Source organism: Pan troglodytes, chromosome 8, assembly GCF_028858775.2.
Source record: "Pan troglodytes isolate AG18354 chromosome 8, NHGRI_mPanTro3-v2.0_pri, whole genome shotgun sequence".
Taxonomy (NCBI): domain Eukaryota; kingdom Metazoa; phylum Chordata; class Mammalia; order Primates; family Hominidae; genus Pan; species Pan troglodytes.
In genome coordinates, this window is record NC_072406.2 from 86786746 (window position 1) to 86810543 (window position 23798).

At 37.8% G+C, this 23798-nt stretch overlaps 1 protein-coding gene across 11 annotated transcripts in view; it reads left to right on the forward strand.

Annotated features, from left to right (window-relative positions):
• Positions 1 to 23798, forward strand: part of ADK (adenosine kinase) — a 558353-nt gene that overhangs the window by 414785 nt on the left and 119770 nt on the right. For all 11 annotated transcript variants that reach the window (XM_001148292.7, XM_009458758.4, XM_016918649.3 and 8 more), the window contains one exon: positions 23687 to 23722. In XM_001148292.7, the coding sequence (XP_001148292.1) occupies positions 23687 to 23722 (36 nt within the window). The remainder of the gene's footprint in view (positions 1 to 23686; positions 23723 to 23798) is intronic.

Here is a 23798-nt window from a genome sequence, read left to right on the forward strand (position 1 = left end):
CACCACACCCGGCTATGTTTTTGATGTCTTGTAGAGACAGGGTCTCACTATGTGAGAGGCTGGTCTTGCACTCATGGGCTCAGGCAGTCCTTCCTCAGTCTCCCAACATGCTGGGATTACATGCGTGAGCCACCATACCTGGGCCTGTTTTCTCTTTCTTTTCATTCTAACCATAATCACTTATCTATTTATGGTTTTTGTTTCTATTTCTGAATACATTTAAATGCCAGTTATAAAATCAGAAATTCTTATTTGTGCTTAAACATAGTAAGATTTAGCAGTAGTTTGAACTTCAACATGATTATTAAATGTGGATTTTAATACTAGTGATGATTCACATTTTCCAACTTTTATACTTTACAATTTGTTTTTCTTGATGAGAGTTTAGGTATCTATGAATGAGGAGAAAAGTTAATTGAATTTTGGCTTCTAGAAACAAGTAATTAATCTTTTCCTGTTACCTTTTAAAAAGATACTTTACTTTTTATAGAGAGATAGCAGTAGAAAAGAACAGGTATTTAAATCTACTCACTGACTTAGACCAATTATTTCATAATGGAATCTCTACTTCTGTGAATATGTGTTTTGCTTAACGAGACCTCCTAAAAACTCATTTTTATGGTCATTGAATTTTAGAGTTAGAAAAGACTTTAGAAAGTGTTATTAGCCTCTCATTTTTTAAAAAGAGTTTGTATCTTGCCCAAAGTCACACTAGGGGTAAAGTAAGAGGCAAAGGAAGAACTGGAATTCAAGTTTCTAGATTCCAAGTCCAGGACTCTTTCTTTTTATCTCATTATTTTATGAAACATGGAGAGCAAGCTGATTGTTCATTTAAGTTCATTACATTGTATCTTGGAATTTGTCATTTCTATGCTTCACTATTTAAATTAAAATATTTTATGTTTATCACCTGTTTTTTGATCTGCCATGTAAGAATTTTCACTTATTGTCTTCCCTTTAACATTGAGTCTGCATACTGCTGCTAAATAATCTTTCTACAGTATAGTCCTAATTATGTCACTCAAAAACCATAATATATCTCACCCCTTCTATCAGCCACATAGTTAAATAAATTAAATCCAATCATTTAACCCATTGCAGACTAAATCTGCCTTTCAAATCTTAGTACTTTCCACTCCTCTGCTCATATTTTATGGGCCAGGCAAATGGACTACTTACTTGCTATTCTCAGGACACATGTCCCATTTTTCATACCACTCTATCCTTTCTTATACATATAACAACTTTGCCTAAAATTGTGCCCATTTTTTGAGACTTTGATCAAATTTCACATTTCCCATTTCTTTTGTTCTCTCTCTGTTTGTTTGTTTTTTTGTTTGTTTGTTTGTTTTTTGAGATGGAGTCTCGCTCTGTCGCCCAGGCTGGAGTGCAGTGGCGCGATCTCAGCTCACTGCAACCTCCGCCTCCCAGATTCACGCCATTCTCCTGCCTCAGCCTCCTGAGTAGCTAGGACTACAGGCGCCTGCCACCACGCCCAGCTAATTTTTTTGTATTTTTAGTAGAGGCAGAGTTTCACCGAGTTAGCCAGGATGGTCTCAATCTCCTGACCTTGTGATCCGCCCCTCAGCTTCCCAAAGTGTTGGGATTACAGGCCTGAGCCACCGCGCCAGGCCCTATTCTCTCTCTTTTTAATTCCAATTACAGTATACTACAAGCTTGTCCAAACTATGACCCATGGGCCACATGCAGCCCTGGATGGCTTTGAATGCAGCCTAACACAAATTCATAAACTTTGTTAAAAGATTATGAGGTGGGTGTTGCTGGGTGTGTGTGTGTGTTTAGCTCATCAGCTGTTGTTAGTGTTTGTACATTTTATGTGTGGCCCAAGACAATTCTTTTTCTTTTAATTGTGACCAAAGGAAGCCAAAAGATTGGACATCCTTTATGTATTATATTCTGACTTTAAATTTTGCTTTCCCCTTAATTTTTTTTTTCGTTGTCATCTCCTCACTTTATTGCAAGTACAGTCAGCATCAATATTGAGAACTTTTTCTCCTAGGAGGTACAGGATTTGGCTCTGATACGGTGTTGCCTCCACAGTTGCTCAGAATCTAGGCTCCATCTGTTACAGGAAAGGGGTCCTAATCCAGACCCCAAGAGAAAGTTCTTGGATCTTGCACAAGAAAGAATTCAGGGCAAGTCCACAGTGCAAAGCAAAAGCAAGTTTATTAAGAAAGTAAGAGAATAAAAGAATGGCTACTCCATAGACAGAGCAGCCCTGAGGACTGCTGGTTGCCCATTTCTATGGTTATTTCTTTTTTTTTTTTTTTTACATGTTCTATTTTTTAATAAAAATATTTATTTGGTCTTATGAATACAGAATTGATTATTTTATTTTTATTTCAAATGCCTAGGTATTATAATTCTGTATAATAGTTATTTGTACTTTTTATATGTTTATCTTTTTTTTATTATACTTTAAGTTTTAGGGTACATGTGCACAACGTGCAGGTTAGTTACATATGTATACGTGTGCCATGTTGGTGTGCTGCACCCAGTAACTCGTCATTTAACATTAGGTATATCTCCAAATGCTATCCCTCCCCCCTCCCCCAACCCCACAACAGGCCCCAGTGTGTGATGTTCCCCTTCCTGTGTCCATGTGTTCTCATTGTTCAATTCCCACCTATGAGTGAGAACATGCATTGTTTGGCTTTTTGTCCTTGCAGTAGTTTGCTGAGAATGATGGTCTCCAGCTTCATCCATGTCCCTGCAAAAGACATGAACTCATCATTTTTTATGGCTGCATAGTATTCCATGGTGTACATATGCCACGTTTTCTTAATCCAGTCTATCATTGTTGGACATTTGGGTTGGTTCCAAGTCTTTGCTATTGTGAATAGTGCCGCAATAAACATACGTGTGCATGTGTCTTTATGGCAGCATGATTTATAATCCCTTGGGTATATACCCAGTAATGGGATTGCTGGGTCAAATGGTATTTCTAGTTCTAGATCCCTGAGGAATCGCCACACTGACTTCCACAATGGTTGAACTAGTTTACAGTCCCACCAACAGTGTGAAAGTGTTTCTATTTCTCCACATCCTCTCCAGCACCTGCTGTTTCCTGACTTTTTAATGATCGCCATTCTAACTGGTGTGAGATGGTATCTCATTGTGGTTTTGATTTGCATTTCTCTGATGGCCAATGATGATGAGCATTTTTTCATGTGTCTTTTGGCTGCAAAAATGTCTTCTTTTGAGAAGTGTCTGTTCATATCCTTCGCCCACTTTTTGATGAGGTTGTTTTTTTCTTGTGAATTTGTTGGAGTTCATTGTAGATTCTGGATATTAGCCCTTTGTCAGATGAGCAGATTGCAAAAATTTTCTCCTATTCTGTAGGTTGCCTGTTCACTCTGATGGTAGTTTCTTTTGCTGTGCAGAAGCTCTTTAGCTTAATTAGACCCCATTTGTCAATTTTGGCTTTTGTTGCCATTGCTTTTGGTGTCTTAGATTTGAAGTCCTTGCCCATGCCTATGTCCTGAATGGTATTGCCTAGGTTTTCTTCTAGGGTTTTTATGGTTTTAGGTCTAACATTTAAGTCTTTAATCCATCTTGAATTAATTTTTGTATAAGGTGTAAGGAAGGGATCCAGTTTCAGCTTTCTACATATGGCTAGCCAGTTTTCCCAGCACCATTTATTAAATAGGGAATCCTTTCCCCATTTCTTGTTTTTGTCAGGTTTGTCAAAGATCAGATGGTTGTAGATATGCAGCATTATTTCTGAGGGCTCTGTTCTGTTCCATTTGTCTATGTCTCTGTTTTGGTACCAGTACCATGCTGTTTTGGTTACTGTAGCCTTGTAGTATAGTTTGAAGTCAGGTAGCGTGATGCCTCCAGCTTTGTTCTTTTGGCTTAGGATTGACTTGGCAATGCGGGCTCTTTTTTTGATTCCATATGAACTTTAAAGTAGTTTTTTCCAATTCTGTGAAGAAAGTCATTGGCAGTTTGATGGGGATGGCATTGAATCTATAAATTACCTTGGGCAATATGGCCATTTTCACAATATTGATTCTTCCTACCCATGAGCATGGAATGTTCTTCCATTTGTTTGTATCCTCTTTTATTTCATTGAGCAGTGGTTTGTAGTTCTCCTTGAAGAGGTCCTTCACATCCCTTGTAAGTTGGATTCCTAGGTATTTTGTTCTCTTTGAAGCAATTGTGAATGGGATTTCACTCATGATTTGGCTCTGTTTGTCTGTTATTGGTGTATAAGAATGCTTGTGATTTTTGCATATTGATTTTGTATCCTGAGACTTTGCTGAAGTTGCTTATCAGCTTAAGGAGATTTTGGGCTGAGACGATGGGGTTTTCTAGATATACAATCATGTCGTCTGCAAACAGGGACAATTTGACTTCCTCTTTTCCTAATTGAATACCCTTTATTTCCTTCTCCTGCCTGATTGCCCTGGCCAGAACTTCCAACACTATGTTGAATAGGAGTGGTGAGAGAGGGCATCCCTGTCTTGTGCCCGTTTTCAAAGGGAATGCTTCCAGTTTTGCCCATTCAGTATGATATTGGCTGTGGGTTTGTCATAGATAGCTGTTATTATTTTGAGATACATCCCATCAATACCTAATTTATTGAGAGTTTTTAGCATGAAGGGTTGTTGAATTTTATCAAAGGCCTTTTCTGCATCTGTTGAGATAATCATGTGGTTTTTGTCTTTGGTTCTGTTTATATGCTGGATTACATTTATTGATTTGCGTATATTGAACCAGCTTTGCATCCCAGGGATGAAGCCCACTTGATCATGGTGGATAAGCTTTTTGATGTGCTGCTGGATTCGGTTTGCCAGTATTTTATTGAGGATTTTTGCATCGATGTTCATCAAGGATATTGGTCTAAAATTCTCTTTTTTGGTTGTGTCTCTGCCCGGCTTTGGTATCAGGATGATGCTGGCCTCATAAAATGAGTTAGGGAGGATTCCCTCTTTTTCTATTGATTGGAATAGTTTCAGAAGGAATGGTACCAGCTCCTCCTTGTGCCTCTGGTAGAATTCAGCTGTGAATCCATCTGGTCCTGGACTCTTTTTGGTTGGTAAGCTATTGATTATTGCCACAATTTCAGAGCCTGTTATTGGTCTATTCAGAGAGTCAACTTCTTCCTGGTTTAGTCTTGGGAGGGTGTATGTGTCGAGGGATTTATCCATTTCTTCTAGATTTTCTAGTTTATTTGCGTAGAGGCGTTTATAGTATTCTCTGATGGTAGTTTGTATTTCTGTGGGATCGGTGGTGATATCCCCTTATTTTTTATTGCGTCTATTTGATTCTTCTCTCTTTTTTTCTTTATTAGTCTTGCTAGCGGTCTATCAATTTTGTTGATCCTTTAAAAAAAACCAGCTCCTGGATTCATTAATTTTTTGAACGGTTTTTTGTGTCTCTATTTCCTTCAGTTCTGCTCTGATTTTAGTTATTTCTTGCCTTCTGCTAGCTTTTGAATGTGTTTGCTCTTGCTTTTCTAGTTCTTTTAATTGTGATGTTAGGGTGTGAATTTTGGATCTTTCCTGCTTTCTCTTGTGGGCATTTAGTGCTATAAATTTCCCTCTACACACTATTTTGAATGTGTCCCAGAGATTCTGGTATGTTGTGTCTTTGTTCTCGTTGGTTTCAAAGAACATCTTTATTTCTGCCTTCATTTCGTTATGTACCCAGTAGTCATTCAGGAGCAGGTTGTTCAGTTTCCATGTAGTTGAGCGGTTTTGAGTGAGTTTCTTAATCCTGAGTTCTAGTTTGATTGCACTGTGGTCTGAGAGATAGTTTGTTACAATTTCTGTTCTTTTACAGTTGCTGAGGAGAGCTTTACTTCCAACTATGTGTTCAATTTTGGAACAGGTGTGGTGTGGTACTGAAAAAAATGTATATTCTGTTGATTTGGGGTGGAGAGTTCTGTAGATGTCTATTAGGTCCACTTGGTGCAGAGCTGAGTTCAATTCCTGGGTATCCTTGTTAACTTTCTGTCTCGTTGATCTGTCTAATGTTGACAGTGGGGTGTTAAAGTCTCCCATTATTATTGTGTGGGAGTCTAAGTCTCTTTGTAGGTCACTCAGGACTTGCTTTATGAATCTGGGTGCTCCTGTATTGGGTGCATATATATTTAGGATAGTTAGCTCTTCTTGTTGAATTGATCCCTTTACCATTATGTAATGGCCTTCTTTGTCTCTTTTGATCTTTGTTGGTTTAAAGTCTGTTTTATCAGAGACTAGGATTGCAACCGCTGCCTTTTTTTGTTTTCCATTTGCTTGGTAGATCTTCCTCCATCCTTTTATTTTGAGCCTATGTGTGTCTCTGCACGTGAGATGGGTTTCCTGAATACAGCACACTGATGGGTCTTGACTCTTTATCCAGTTTGCCAGTCGGTGTCTTTTAATTGGAGCGTTTAGCCCATTTACATTTAAGGTTAATATTGTTATGTGTGAATTTGATCCTGTCATTATGATGTTAGCTGGTTATTTTGCTTGTTAGTTGATCCAGTTTCTTCCTAGCCTCGATGGTCTTTACAATTTGGCATGATTTTGCAGAGGCTGGTACCGGTTGTTCCTTTCCATATTTAGTGCTTCCTTCAGGAGCTCTTTTAGGGCAGGCCTGATGGTGACAAAATCTCTCAGCATTTGCTTGTCTGTAAAGTATTTTATTTCTCCTTCACTTATGAAGCTTAGTTTGGCTGGATATGAAATTCTGTGTTGAAAATTCTTTTCTTTAAGAATGTTGAATATTGGCCCCCACTCTCTTCTGGCTTGTAGAGTTTTTGCCGAGAGATCTGCTGTTAGTCTGATGGGCTTCCCTTTGTGGGTAACCCGACCTTTCTCTCTGGCTGCCCTTAACATTTTTTCCTTCATTTCAACTTTGGTGAATCTGACAATTATGTGTCTTGGAGTTGCTCTTCTCGAGGAGTATCTTTGTGGCATTCTCTGTGTTTGCTGAATCTGAATGTTGGCTGCCTTGCTAGATTGGGGAAGTTCTCCTGGATAATATCCTGCAGAGTGTTTTCCAACTTGGTTCCATTCTCCGCATCACTTTCAGGTACACAAATCAGACGTAGATTTGGTCTTTTCACTTAGTCCCATATTTCTTGGAGGCTTTGTTTGTTTCTTTTTATTCTTTTTTCTCTAAACTTCCCTTCTCGCTTCATTTCATTCATTTCATCTTCCATCACTGATACCCTTTCTTCCATTTGATTGCATCGGCTCCTGAGGCTTCTGCATTCTTCATGTAGTTCTCGAGCCTTGGCTTTCAGCTCCATCAGCTCCTTTAAGCACTTCTCTATATTGGTTATTCTAGTTATACATTCGTCTAAATTTTTTTCAAAGTTTTCAACTTCTTTGCCTTTGGTTTGAATTTCCTCCTCTAGCTCGGAGTAGTTTGATCATCTGAAGCCTTCTTCTCTCAACTCGTCAAAGTCATTCTCCATCCAGCTTTGTTCCGTTGCTGCTGAGGAGCTGCGTTCCTTTGGAGGAGGAGAGGCGCTCTGCTTTTTAGAGTTTCCAGTTTTTCTGCTCTGTTTTTTCCCCATCTTTGTGGTTTTATCTACTTTTGGTCTTTGATGATGGTGATGTACAGATGGGTTTTTGGTGTGGATGTCCTTTCTGTTTGTTAATTTTCCTTCTAACAGACAGGACCCTCAGCTGCAGGTCTGTTGGAGTTTGCTAGAGGTCCACTCCAGACCCTGTTTGCCTGGGTATCAGCAGCGGTGGCTGCAGAACAGCAGATTTTCGTGAACCGCAAATGCTGCTGTCTGATTGTTCCTCTGGAATTTTTGTCTCAGAGGAGTACCCGGCCGTGTGAGGTGTCAGTCTGCCCCTACTGCGGGATGCCTCCCAGTTAGGCTACTGAGGGGTCAGCGGTCAGGGACCCACTTGAGGAGGCAGTCTGCCCGTTCTCAGATCTCCATCTGTGTGCTGGGAGAACCACTGCTCTCTTCAAAGCTGTCAGATAGGGACATTTAAGTCTGCAGAGGTTACTGCTGTCTTTTTGTTTGTCTGTGCCCTGCCCCCAGAGGTGGAGCCTACAGAGGCAGGCAGGCCTCCTTCAGCTGTGGTGAGCTCCACCCAGTTGGAGCTTCCTGGCTGCTTTGTTTACCCAAGCAAGCCTCGGCAATGGTGGGCGCCCCTCCCCCAGCCTCGCTGCTGCCTTGCAGTTTGATCTCAGACTGCTGTGCTAGCAATCAGCGAGACTCCATGGGCGTAGGACCCTCTGAGCCAGGTGCGGGATATAATCTCCTGGTGCGCCATTTTTTAAGCCCGTTGGAAAAGCGCAGTATTGAGGTGGGAGTGACCCGATTTTCCAGGTGCCGTCTGTCACCCCTTTCTTTGACTAGGAAAGGGAACTCCCTGACCCCTTGCGCTTCCCGAGTGAGGCAATGCCTCGCCCTGCTTTGGCTCGCGCACGGTGCGCTGCACCCACTGACCTGTGCCCACTGTCTGGCACTCCCTAGTGAGATGAACCCGGTACCCCAAATGGAAATGCAGAAATCACACGTTTTCTGCATCGCTCATGCTGGGAGCTGTAGACCGGAGCTGTTCCCATTTGGCCATCTTGGCTCCGCTACTTTCTTTCTTTTTTTTTTTTTTTTTGAGACAGATTCTCGCTCAGCCACCAGGCTGGAGTACAGTGGTGCGATCTCAGCTCACCGCAACCTCCATCCACCTCCGACATTGAAGCGATTCTCCTGCCTCAGCCTCCCAAGTAGCTGGGACTACAGGCGCATGCCACCACGCCCTGTTAATTTTTGTATTTTTAGTAGAGACGGGGTTTCACCATGTTGGCCAGGATGGTCTCGCTCTCTTGACCTCGTGATCTGCCTGCCTCAGCCTCCCAAAGTGCTGGGATTACAGGCATGAGCCACTGTGCTTGGCCATTCTTGCTACTTTCATAGCAAAACATTTGGCTTTGGCTTTGTTATTCTGCTTTATTGTACTCTTTGATATCCAGTATCTATCAGTAATGTCTGGACTGCATACATCGTTGAAAATACAACTGTAATTAAAGATTTAAATGCAATTTTCTTTCAGGAAAATCTCTTTCCCTGATTTTGTTTGATATTGGAAATGAAACAATACCATAATCCTTGAGGATAACTTCCCACAGCAGGACAACTGCAGGAATGGCACAAAATATGGATTGCATAAATACTCTTATAGAACACATCAGACTAGCATTTTCCCAAGTTTTTAGCCAGATCTTTGCTACCATCCCTGAAACTCTTAATGCATATGAGTAGAAAAATTTTTTACCTTTGTAAGCAAAGATTCTACTACTAGAATAATCAAATTAACTCATTCTAATGCACATTTACTTAATTCGTACTATGTGTGAGGCAGTTTTAGGATGTGATAGAAAACTTTGTTTTGAAGAAGCTGATAAACTAGGTGGGGGGGAAACAGAGTACAAATAAATTATAATGCAACATAAGAAATATCATAATAGAAGAATATTCAGACCACTAAAGTCAGTCAACTCTGATCCCCAAAATTAAGTATGAACCACAAAAAAATCAAGTCAGTGTCAATCTAATGCAGATTTATTTGAGGGCTTCTCTTTTCTTCTTTGCTTAATGTAGGTGAGTGCTTTATCCTTGCTATTTGGTAAATCAGCAAGGATTTATTATCTATTCTTTGCAGAGTAGTATGTTAGATGCTTTGAGGATACTAAATGAAAAAGAGTTTCTGCACCAAGAATGTATAATCTAGTAGAGGAGATAAGCTATCTATACAAATAACTGTGTCTGCAGTCTGCACATAATTGTTATAAAAGAAGCCTTTACAACTTGAGCCAAATTCTTTTACAATGCAGAAAGCCACTCCTGGAGGTAGAGAAAGGAGGGAACATGAACAATTCAAGAAGACTTCTGTTATGCAAAAGATGGCTGAACTAACCCTGGAGGGATGGGTAGGATTTTGACAAGAGTGGTTGAAGGTATTGTAATTCACTTAGTACCTACATGTGCGAGGCAGCATGAAGGCAAAAAAGCCTGGGGCATGTTCAGAGAATAGCAAGTATTCTAGTTTGAGTGGCACCTGGTACGTGTATAAGGGAATAGTAAAAGATCTGGCTGGAAAGGAAAAGTAGGGGCAGGTTACGAAGGACCTCTGAAAGTCAGACTGTGGAACTGGAACTTTTATCAGGAAGCAGTAGTTAGTTTTTTCAAGCAAAAGCTAATTAGAGTTGATATTTAGGAGGATGAATCTAACAGTTGTGTGCAAGGATGCCTTCAAACTGAGTGCGACTAGTACTGGAGACTGGTTAAGAGACTACAACAATAACCTGAGTAAGAATTAATACAGGCCTGACCTAGTTTTGAGTGAGTAGGATTGGAAACAAGAGTTTTAGGTATTATAGGGTTTATGCATATAAAGTGGACTTGACAGAACTTGAAGAAAGAGAAAGTGTCAAAAGGACACAGAAAGTGAGGCAGGATATCTTACGATGTTAAAGGAAAGGAATAATAGAAGTTACCCCCCACCCCAGAGAAAAAAAAGTAAAGAGAAAAGATTGGAAAGTTAAAAACTGAACTTTTAGAGAAAGACTGCATTTAGGGAATGTAGCAAATAAGATAAGCAACAGAAAAGTGAGAGAATGGGAATAAAGATATGCAACAGAAAAGAAGGGAAGAGAGTTCCTAGGAAAGGGTGGGGAAATTCAAATTCTAAAATATGGATAAAGTCTCATTTTTCATGTATTAAATTATCCAGTGGAGTTGGAAGATCCAAAAGAGAGCAATTAAATATGCTAGAGTGCATGGGGAAAATTGACAAAAGACCTAAAAGAAAAATATTTAGCCACAAAATGAAAAGTAATAGGAGATGCTAAGAAATTTTGGATGGGAGTTAAAATTAAATCTCTGAAAGAATAAAAGGGAATTAATACTCAATTTATATCTTAAATAAATATTTCTAAATGTTACACTATGCAGAAATCCTTCTTCCCTGGAAAAAATGAGATCAAGTCCTATTTAAAAAGGTCAAGAAGAAAGACTGAGGTTGGTGACCCGTGAGAAAAGTTTCTGAGATAAGTGTAGGTGGAATTTGTAGTATTATTTATCATAAGTCAGATGGCTGTTAACAAAAAGTTAATTTTACATCTCATCTGTTAGCCCAGTCGCTTTATAATGTTCAGTACAACAGAAATGCCACTACTTTGTAACCACCTAAATGCTGTATTACCTTCAATTTCCATTGTGTTGTTGATACCCAAGCAGAACTCATTCTTTGTCATGGAGACTACAGAATACCACAAGCAGGCACTAAGGTTGGATAATGTGTTATCTCACATTCTGAAAGGAGGGTCTACGTGGTAGATACATTTCTTGATTCTGTTTTGGGATAATTGGCTCCTAAGATAATTGGCTATTTCATTATTAAATGCAGTATGAACTTTGCAGAAGTATTCAGTATCTCTTAAAACCTGTTTCTTTTCCATATAGCAGTGGTACCTACTTTCAATTTAGTATTTATTCACCATCTACTACATGCTCTACTGAGTGTTTTGTATTATTTCTCTCTCTCTCTCTGTGTGTGTGTGTGTGTGTGTGTGTGTGTGTGTGTGTGTGTGTGTATAGTCTAACTTGTACATTTGGCCAATTTCTTTTTCAAGCATGTTAGATTTTTCTCTCTGACTTCTTTGTAGTTGTGGGGTAGTTTTGTTTTTTACTTAAGAGACCTGTATTGATTATTTCTATGGCTGTCCTTGCTAATTCCCACTGGCCATTGTGAAAAATCTCGTCTATGTTGTGTTTGTTTCTAAGACAGCCACATTACAATACACTCTGTACATAATTACTATGAATCAGCTGGCAAGAAAGAAGAAAATAATACTGGTTATTGGTAATATTTGTTGATTTTATATGTTAGCTTTATTAAAGATTTTTTTTTCTTATCTTTTTTCTTTCAACTATTGCTACCTCTGAAGAGGCTTTTGGTAGTATTTAGATGGGTTGTGCTATCCATAGGTAAAAATTCTGGCCTGGGGGATATTACCTTTATTTTTCACTAGATGTAGGAAAGTAGATGCTGCTCTGTTTTTACTCCATTTTGTTACATTAAAAAAAAAATTACAATGTAGTCTTATAAGTTTCTTTTTTTATTTTATCCAGTACTATTTTAGACTGTGAATATTACTGGAATTTCTAGTTCTATTCCCTCTTCTCCCTCTAAAAATCAAAAGTGCCAAAGAGTAGTAGACCTTTTGTGATATGTTCTAGTCAAAATAGCTAAAAACTAGCGCTCTCTCTTTAAAGTTCATATTCATCTAGAACATCTCACACCTTACTCTTACCACTTTACTCACAGTAGTTTAAAAAATAAAACTGTACCCTGTATATTTGTTCGTTTTTGTGTTTTATGTAGAGTTTTCATTTTGTTTTTACTTTTTTTCGAGAGTGAATTTTGTAAAACTTCCAGAGTAGAGTAAGTTACGGCCATTAGAGTAGCCCTGGAGGATGAGACTTATAGTGGCAATGATTATCACACCTTGACAACTTGGGAAGGGCCATGGGATGTGGATGTGGAAAATATATAAAGGACATTGGTTCACATTTGAACAAAGTGGAAGGAATTATTAGAAAAGCACTTAACAAGGGTGCTGATCTCTCCCCATCCGAGGTCTTCTTTCTTCTTTTCATCTAATTTTAAGCACTGATCAGTGAATTCTTTCTCATTATTCTACATAAGCAGGTATCTAAACTTATAAAAAATTGGTTATTTATCTTGTCTTTTAGTGCCTTTTTATTAATATAAGTTATTTGGTTTTTAAATTGTGTTGCCAATGAATGAAGGAAGTCCTGTCAAAAGATATACATTTTACTTATCTTAAGGCTAACAGCCACCATGTCCAGCCTAGCAAACATTTTTTTTAATGAAAGTCCAAGTAGTATGGTCTCTGTTAAGCTACTCTACTTCAACTCTGTCTGTGGTAGCATAAAAGCAACCATAGATAATATGGAAACAAATAGGCATTTGCTGTATTCCAATAAGACTTTATAAAAACAGGTGGCAGGATGAATTTGTCCTATAGGCTGTAGGTTGCTGATCCTAGCATAATGTATTGATTATACATTATGGTAGAGCCCTCTGTTGGTTGGAAGAGAGGACCAGGGGAAAAAAAGTAAAGATGTATTAGCTATACAGAACTTTCTAGTTGGTAAGACAAAAAGCAAGAAAATTACAGTAATATAGAATATGTAAAATAAAGGAGGATTCAGAACTGAGTAGGTAATTCTTCAGAGCATGTCAAATGTAGATTATGGTAAAGTAGAATGTTTATGGTTTAGTACATCAAGAACTATATCCTTCATAAAATAAAATGTAGCTGGACATGGTGGCTACATCTTAGCCACCATATTTTTACATGTACATGTTTGGTACAGGCTTATGGTGGCATGTAATTCCAACATTTTGGGAGGCCGAGGCAGGTGGATCACCTGAGATCAGGAGTTCAAGACCAGCCTGGCCAACATGGCAAAACCCCATCTCTACTGAAAATACAAAAATTAGCCGGGTGTGGTGGCGTGTGTCTGTAGTCCCAGCTTCTAGGGAGACTGAGGCATTAGAATCGCTTGAACCGGGGAGGCAGAGGTTGCAGTGAGCTGAGATCATGCCACTGCACTCCAGCCTGGGCAACAGAGTGAGACCCTGTCTTAAAAAAAAAAAAAAAATGAAGAACAAGGTAAGACACATTTAATATATCTGATCAAGTGGTCTTGTCCAAAAAATGTCCTGATACATTTTTTTAAACTAATAAATGGAGGATTGCAGACTTACTGAATATGGCAGGATCCTTTAGCATGTAATACTTTAAAATGGATCCACACTGAACTTATGCTGGATGTACTGGAGTAAGAGCGGCCAGATTTATCCTCCCTCCTCAAATAATGCAAAAACCAGACAAGGTATATAACATAAGAGTTTTTAGACACTAGACAATACTGGGCAGTGATCCCTGAGAGAAAATGAATGAGGCATCCCTACAATTTCCATAGCATTCTGCCTAGATAGCTTCCAGTCTGTAGTCTGCAGGAAGGAGATCCAAAACAGAAAGAACCCAGTGGCCCAACTGAATGGAGACAAAGCCAAGGTGGCTAGAATTTGCATGAGACAGTGCGAGAGAAGACAGAGCTCCACAGAGATAGAGCACACACACTGGATATCTGCAGAGGGCTCCCCTTGATTTTTAAGCCAAGTACTGAACCACATAAGTATGCTAGGAAACTACTCAGGGACAGGGATAAAGTCACTGGAAAGGAATAAGTGGAACATTTCCTGAACTCAGATAAGATTAATAATAGTTTATAGCCCCAATAATCACAGTGGAAAAGCCTCTAATAAATTGGACATCTTTTTTAGTACTCAAAAGAATATTGCATCAGTTGGGGACAATATTAGCTCTAGATTAAGAGCTGCTCTCATCTCACCTAGTAAAGCTTCTAAATAAGCTTGTAAAGAATCAAGTTGTTTTTGAGTAACCAACTGAATTTCAGAGTAAAGTTAGGGCCATTAGAGTAGCCCTGAAAATATATAATGAGAAACAAAATATTTGATATGGTTTGGCTGTGTCCCCATCCAAATCTCACCTTGAATTCCCACGTGTTGTGGGACCCAGTGGGAGGTAATTGAATCATGGGAGCAAGTCTTTCCCATCCTATTCTCATGGTAGTGTATAAGTCTCATGAGATCTGATGGTTTTAAAAAGAGGAGTTCCTGGCCAGGCACGGTGGCTCACACCTGTAATCCCAGCATTTTGGGAGTCCAAGGCAGGTGGATCACTTGAGGTCAGGAATTCAAAACCAGCTTGACCAACGTGGTGAAACCCCACCTCTATTAAAAATACAAAATTAGCCAGGCATGGTGGCACACGCCTGTAATCCCAGCTACTTGAGAGGCTGAGGCAGGAGAATTGCTTGAACCCAGAAGGCAGAGGTTGCAGTGAGCTGAGATCATGCCATTGCACTTCAGCCTGGGCAACAAGAGCAAAACTCCATCTAAAAAAAAAAAAAAAAAGGAGTTCCCCTGCACAAGCTCTCTCTCTTTGCTGTCATCCATGTAAGATGTGACGTGCTCCTCCTTGCCTTCTGCCATGATTGTGAGGCTTCCCCAGCCACATGGAACTCTAAGTCCAAATAAACCTCTTTCTTTTGTAAATTGCCCAGTCTTGGGTATGTCTTTATCAGCAGCATGAAAATGGACTAATACAATATTCTACACCTAAAACATAAAATTCATAATGTCTGTTATCCAATCAAAAATTACCTTTCATTACCTGAGAAAGGCATTGTTAAAAAATAAATAAGTAAGCCAGGCACAGTGACAAATGCCTGTAGTTTCTAGCTACTTGAGAGGTGGAAACAAGAAGATAGCTTAAGCCCAGGATTTTGAGGCCAGCCTGTGCAACACAGCAAGACCCTGTCTCAGTCAATCAATAATAAATACACACACACACGTATATATAACCATTCATGCAAAGAAGCAGGAAAATACAACCCATAATGAGGAGAAATATTAATAGAAATGGATTTAGAAATGATACAGATGTTAGGATTCGTTGACAAAGATGTTAAAACAGCATTTCTAAATATATTATGTATTTCAAGAAGGTAAATAAAAACATAATCCTATTAAAGAGTAATGTGGGAAATGTAAAAAAAGACCTAATTTCTAGAAATAAAAAATACCATGTCTGAGGTGAAAAGTTCACTGGGTAAGATGTGGCACTACAGAAGAAAAGATTAAGGATCTTGAAGACATAGCAATAGCAATTGTTCAAAATGAAACACCTAGAGGGAAAAAAAGACTGGAAAAACAAGCAGTGTCGCTGTGAGCTGTGAGACAACTTTAGATGATCAAATATATAAAGACTACGGATGGGGCAGGGAGGCAGAAAAAATATTTGAAGACATAAGGGCTGAAATTTTTCCAAATTTGATAATAACTGTAAACCCACAAATCCAAAAAGCTCAACAAACCAAAAGCAGAAGAAACACTGAAAAGCTACACCAAGGAACATAATCAAATTGCATAAGATCAGTAATAAAGAAAAAAAACTTAAAGTAGCTAGGTTTCTAAAAAAAAAACAACAACAACAAAACTACATTACATACAGAGAAACAAAGATAAGAATAGCAGCAGTCTCCTCAACAGAAACAATGCAAGCTAGACCTTGGAACACAGAAGGAAAGAGATTATTAACCCAGAATTCTAGACCCAGTGAAAATACCTTTCAAAAAAAAAAGCAGAATACTTTTTCAGACGTATAAAACCTGAAAGAGTTCATCAGCAGGAGACCATTCAGAAAGCCTCAGATCTAAATGCTGCCTGTAACAATTACCTGCTGTATGGCCTTGGACATACTTGAATCTCTCTGAACCTTCAAATTTTCATCTGTAAGATAAAAATAATGCTAATTTTTAGGGGTTTCATGAGAATCCAATGATAGAAAGGAAAAGAACTGACATTTGTTGAATGTCTTCTTTATACCAACCACATATTATCTCATTAAAAATGGAAATAACCTGCCTGGGCAACACGGCAAAACCCTGTCTCTACAAAAAAATACAAAAATTAGCTGAGCATGGTGGTGCATACCTGTAGTGCCAACTGTTTGGGAGGCTGAGGTGAGCCTGGGAGGTTGAGGCTAAAGTAAGCTGTGATCCTGCCACTGTATTCCATCCTGGGCAACAGAGTGAGACCCAATCTCAAAAAAATAAATAAATAAATAAAAATGGAAATAAAATTCCCAATAATAGGGCTACTATCCTAACATTTTTCTTATGCTAGCCTCTTTCTTCTTGTTCTTTAATACTAAAAACTTGGGTTGTTCTGAAAGAAATTAGTCTAAGTAGCTTGTCTGTCTTACGTTTTGATGAAGCACTTTTTCCTAACTTAATTTGTTCTTTAGTTACCAGATTAAATATGCTTAAAAGTGGGAATGAACAACTCTCCTTGCTAGAATAGACAAGTCAGTTAATCACTTTGTGAAACAGTTAAGTTTCTTGTAAACTACACTTTATTTTTTTGCCTGTGTTTTGGCTGCTTGATTTTTTTCAGTTATGTTTATTGAGGTATAATTTATATACTGTTTATCTAATTTTTATTATAAACCTATTGGATAGAGGCATGAGTGTCTTTATAGCTATGCATTGCCCCATAGAGTTTTTGGCACTCAATAAAATGTTAAATAATATTTTTATTCAGCATTCTGTAGACGGGAAGCATATGGTAATAAATGTCAGAGCACAGGTTGAAAATCTCCAAAAAGTTATATGATATATTCTTTGGAAAAGCTAGTAGAGATACTTTTGTGAATGAAATTTCTCTTAAAAGGGGTTCCCAGACTCACATTTTATGCAACAAATTTCTCCAGCTTCAGTTACTTTATTTACAAATTAAAGTTTTTCCTTATCAGAAATAATGCATAAGTTAAAATAGTATAATACTAATGTGGTATCATAAGAAAGTATATAAATGGTTTGATAGATAACATAAAGTAAAGGTAACTCATAGTTTGAAGGACAGCATGAGAAAATATTTAGAAGCTTTAGCAGTATAAGTCTTTATGTTGTGATATATTGTATGAAAAGAAATACACAGTGGATAGTTCTTTATTGTTAAATTTCAGCATGACTTAGTTATGTCACTGCTACAGCTGTTGCAGACATTCTAGTGGTAGGAGACTTTGACTCAATATTGTTTTTCTCACCTGAGGATTCTAGCACTATTTAATACTCTTATTTTAGTGTCAGAAACAGTCATTGCTTCAGAATAACAGAAGACATTGTGAATTGAAACTTCAAATAAATTTCATGCAAAGGATAATAGCTCCTGGTTAATCTGTGTTGAAGAAATGGTTGACCATAATCAGGTATACAAAGCCATTTAGATAGCATATATCTAAATTTTCTTTCCAGAATTTGCTTACCCTCTGATTTGCTGACCACACTTGCTTTGAAGTTTTGGTTTTTGTTGTCTTGCTATGTTGCCCAGGCATGTCTCAAATTCCTGGACACAAGCAATCCTCCCACCTCAGCCTCCCAAAATGTTGGGATTACAGGCATGAGCCACTGCACCTGGCCACTTTGAAGTTTTTATTAACATAATTTGAATGTGAAATTACCTGAGTTTTTCTTGTTAACCTCATATATAAAATGTGGGATAGGGAATCCAGGCACTGCTTACTTAGCTTGGTGCCTCTGGCTCTCATAAGACTTTTAATAAAGGTGTCAACCAGGTTTGTAGTCATCTTGCTGCTTAGCTAGGGGAGGATCTTCTTCCAAGCCCACTCATGTCCGGTCACAGGCCTCAGATCCTCACTGGTTATTGATCATGCACCACTCCATAGTCCTCACAACATTGCAACTTATTTCTCCTAGAGCGAGGGCTCAGAGAGAGAAGGCTTGTGATCAAGAAGATGAACAAAACATACCATCACTTTTGTCATATATTTGTTAAAGCAAGTCACTAGGTCTAGAGCACATTCAAGGGGAGGAGAATGTACAAGGATTTGAATACCAGGTTCAAGGATCATTGAAAACCATTTTGAAGACTGCCTCCTACACATATAATCCACAGATGGGACAGATCATTAAAGTACTCTAGGTGCTCTGACACTCATTTGTTTATCCTGAGATCTTAACAAGAACTTGAATTCAATAAGCAAAATGATTTCAGTTTCACATAAAGTATTTCATTTATTCCTAGCAACAATGCAACGAAATAGGTATGGTTAACCCCAATGTTATTGATGAAGAAATTGATGTACTGAGTGACTGGCTCAAGATTACATAGCAAATAATTTGTAAAACTGGGACCTTAGTGTAGGCCTTTTGATTCTAGACCCTGTACTCTTTCCATTGGCTATAATTGCTTCCTACCAGTACTATGTTGCACTTAAAGCCATTCAAGGAAAATATTATACCTCTAAATTTATATACAATTATATGAATTTTTATTATACAGAGATTTTTATACATATATGTAGAGAAAGACAGACACCCCCCTGTCTTAAACTCTAACCTATACCACTCCGTTTAGGAGTTATAGTATTATTGAGTCAAAGTCTAATATCATTATAAGGCCTGTAACAGCTGTAGCAATGACACACATGTACACAGATGCTAGCAGCCTAAAACTACACTTAGGAGGTAAATGTTTGTTGCATGGAGAGATGAAGAAGCAAAGTAAGAAAACAGACCTGGTCTGGTGGCTCCATTCCCCCTTGGCTTGTCAGTATACAGAAATCATTGTGTTTCTATATAACTAGTAACAAATAATTGGAATTGCAGTGAGTATGGGCAAGTTATGGTTTTAGTTTAATATTGATTATAGATAATTCTACTTTATAAGTAAGAACTTGTGTTATCAGATGAAATATAGAGAAAGTTTTCTCCTCCATAGTTGTCTTTCATATACGCAAACATGCACTTGAGTTTCTTTCCTTTCCTGCGTAATCTGAGGATTGTGCTTTTTAATAGTGGCTTGCTAATCCCTTTAAATAGCTCTTAATGTAAGTATTCCATAGTTTTCATTAATCTGATTAACATAGTTTTTCCCTAACCTCCATTCAAAAACTATATTTGGTTGTTGTTTTACCCTGGTTGCTGAAGCAGCAAGCCTACTGCAAAACCTAAGTGGTGTGGTATAGATGAGAGTCTAAGACTTTAATTATATGTCATTTTATTCACAACACTCAATTCCAGGAAGGAAAAAATGGGTCTGTTTTTGTAAAGGACATATTATGTGAGTATCATTCATTGTAAACCAAAAATGATACTGTATTATAGCATAGACAACAATGAGAACTGATTCTGAAAGTGTGACCTGACTGAGAAACTGAGTAATAGTGAAAGTTATCAAAATGGAAAAAAAGCATTAATGTGAAATCCAGCCTTCTCAGAAATACTCTTTCCTGGCCTGTTTAGTTTTGCTTTTGTTGCTTGTCATGCATGAATGAAAGTGCTGTACTCTCAGGGGAGCAGGAAAGCCTCTGTGTCGGTTGTTTATTTCCTTAATCCCTCCTCCTTTGTGATTTTTGATGTCAGATCTAAAATGGAAAGCCTGTAAATATAATGATTATCACACGGATAATCACCTGCATTAGGAACCGCCCTGCTTTTCTATTCTAACCGGAGCTGTTCTCCACATGTCACATCCACTCTGTGGTTGGATTTTAACCTGACTGCTTCATTAGATTTGTGAAACTCAGTACGAGGCGCCCTGGGGCAGCACAGATGGGGACTTGCTTGTTTTCTTTTCTCACTTTTACTGCAAAGGCACACTAAAAAGTCCTTTTCAATTTAGTGCGATCAGTTCACTTGGAATTATCTCTGATATTTGGAACCTGTCTTGCTCTTCTGCCCACCATCTATGCCTATTCTTTCTTCCTTACTTTCTGACCTAATGTCTTTTCTTTCTGCCTCTGCATGTCATGAATCTGACAACTAAAATTCTGCTTAAAATTCTTACTGGGTCACACTGTTCCCCCGTGTTGTTTTGTTTGTTTTGCTGACAGGGAAAAATAAATGTTGTTCCATCATTGTACCTACAAACACCTTCAGATCAGAGGTTAGCTGTGGGAAAGTCTGCAGTGATACAAGCCAGCTGCCTTCTCTAATGGAGTGACTTGGGGCACCAGTCCAAGATCAAAGGAAGGTGGGAGGAAGTCAGAAGATAAGATCATTTTAAGCCACAGAACAACAAGCTTAGCTTTTCTAGTGATAGGGCACAGCTCAGCAAACCTGTGTGAGGGGGCACTAAGACAAAAAATTGAGTTGACTTTTTTTAAGTACATCTTTCCTCAGTCAGAAATATGTTGATGCTTGAAATAGTTTACAGACATGGAAGTGTCCTAGGGCCTGGTTTCCTTAAAAGATAATGATTTGACATTTATATATGTGTCTTCTTGCAGTTAGTCAGCTCCATACCATAACAGATCACAGTTAATTTTTAAAAATAATTTTTTTGGGCTGGGCATAGTAACTCATACCTGTAATCCCAGAACTTTGGAAGGCCAAAGCAGGTGGATCACCTGAGGTCAGGAGTTCGAGACCAGCCTGATCAATATGGTGAAACCCCCATCTCTGCTAAAAATACAAAATTAGCTGGGCGTGGTGGCACACGCCTGTAGTTCCAGCTACTCGGGAGGCTGAGGCAGGAGAATACCTTTAACCCAGGAGGCGGAGGTTGCAATGAGCTGAGATCGCACCACTGCACTCCAGCCAGGGCTACAAGAGCAAAACTCTGTCTCAAAAAAAAAAAAAAAAAAAAAATATATATATATATATATATACACACACACATATTTATATACACATATATACATATACACACACACATAAATTTTTTACAGTTAATTTCTTATATTTGAGCAAAACTGGACATTAAAAAAATTTTACTGTATGTGAATTTTGAGCATTTATGGCTTAGTGCAATTTTAGTCCTACACATTCTTCCTTTGAACTTTGTCTTACAGTCCCCTGGGGTTCTCTCATGTCTCTGATGAAGTTCCATATAAATAAGTGGTTCTAGTATAGCTTTTTTGTTGTCTTTTTCATATAAGAATTTGCTTGGTTCAGAGTGACAGCTTGGGAAGCACTACATCAATAGCTTTTGAACCTTATCCTATTCCTTGATATCACCGCCAGCAAATGTTACTGACTATGTGATGTACAAAGTTCTAACCTTGCTTGCACAAATTGACCAGTTGTCAAGATCAATATTTATTTGCTTATTTTTGTCTACATGAACTAAGGGTAACTTGGTCAGGCTTATGTTTCTCTAGTAAATAGCGTAAGGAGTTGTACTTTCAACTTAACACTTCCTGTTGACTTCAGTGTTTAGCTGTAATCATACATTTTGACCTTTCTAAATCCTCAAAATGGTTCTCTAACCTATATGTTATTAGTACATTGGACCATAGGTGCATACATGTATTTTTTTCCCAATGTTTTCCCAAATTTCTGCTGAAGACACTGACTATACTTTCTGCCTTACATGGCTTGATGCTACAGTCGTTTTAGTTGAGTTGGATCTGCTCACTACTCAGGCTCAAATCCCATCCTTCTATTAATATCTCTTGGCAAAGATAATTTTGGAAGAATGTAAGTTAAGATGTAGAGACTCTTGACAGTTGTCTGCAGTTTTTTTTTTTTCATTTTCAAGAGGGAAGTAGAGTTGAAAAGTAATATTGCCTCCCTTTTCTATCTGTCCTAAAATTAAAGTATAAGCACAAAGAGTGAAGAAAGGGAAAGGATTTGATTACACGTATGTATTTTTGTCATTTAGTAACCTGTTATAAGAGCCTTAGGGTATATAATAATCATTAGATTGTGTCCTTAAGATATTTAAAATCTAGAAGAACTTTGCATATTAAAAATTTTTAACCATACATATTTTTAATGCTCAACTATTGTTACCCTGTCATCTTATATTAAAGAGGATTTTTGGACTGTTTATTATTAAAAATTTCAAACAAAAAAGGAGACATTGGACCCCTACATAGCACATACATCTAGATTTAACACTTGTTAACATTTTGCCACTTTTGCTTCATTTTAATTTTTTTCTGCAGTATTCTAAAATAAATTACATATATCATGACATTTCATTTCTAAATACCTCAGGATTCATCTTAAGAATTAAGGACTTTTAAAATCAAACTGATAATTCCTAATATTACCTAATTTTCATTTCAGATTCAAATTTCTCCCCTTGTCCCAAAAATGTCTTTTATAGCTGGTTTGTGTAAACCAATTAAGGTTTATACATTGTTCTTGGTCATTTTCCCTTTTCTACTTTATCATTACATTGACTTGTTAAAAACATTAAGCTAGTTGTCCTACAGAATGTCCTACCCTATGAATGTTTTCAATTGCTTTCTCTGTGTATACTTTAACTTGTTCCCCTATCCTCTGTATTTCTTATAGACTGCAAGTTACTGGACTAAAGTTTTGATTAATTCATATCAAAGTATTTAGGTTAGAATACTTTATAGGTGATGCTGTGAACTTCACACTGCATCACAACAGAAGGCAAAGAATATTTGGTGATCCCACTATTAGTGATGATAAGTGATAGCATCGATCACTGGGTTAAAGTGATGACAGCTTGATCCTTCCATTATAAAGTTATGCTTTGCTCCCGTGACCAGCATATAATCTGAGATACTTTGATTCCATGGAAATACCCAGTTCCCTATCATCCTTTTTACCCAATGAGTTTAACATCTACTGAGGATCCTTGCCTGCATAAATTTCGTTATGAGGATTGCAAAAAGATGATTTTTCTGAATTTATACATTTATTAGCAGGCATTCTTCTCTACATAAGAGCTTTTTGAGAGGTATTGTTTTAATTAAAAACACAACCACCAGCATATTCCTTGGATTGTCTTTCTTTGCTGAGGTCAGAACACCTGAACTCACTGTGGCAGCTACAGTAAAAACATGTACTACATCTTCTTTATTCCAACTTGTGAAGTGTGTTGACATTAGGCTGCCTTTTTTTATTATTATTATTCCAAGGGAAAAAAGAAATCTTTATTGCTGTAAGAATAAAAATTGAACTATGTGGGTATATTGAGATAATTGTGTAAAGAAGAAGACTGAATGAGTTTCAAAAAATGGATTATTTCTTCATTACCGAGCACTTTATAATTAACTGTTCTTTTTTTTTTTATTTCAGGAAGCTGCCACTTTTGCTAGAGAGCAAGGCTTTGAGGTGAGTTAACCCACAATTGCACACTAAACAGATCCTAAAGGTTTTTTCTAGCTGATAATGAAGTTCTTTTGGACAG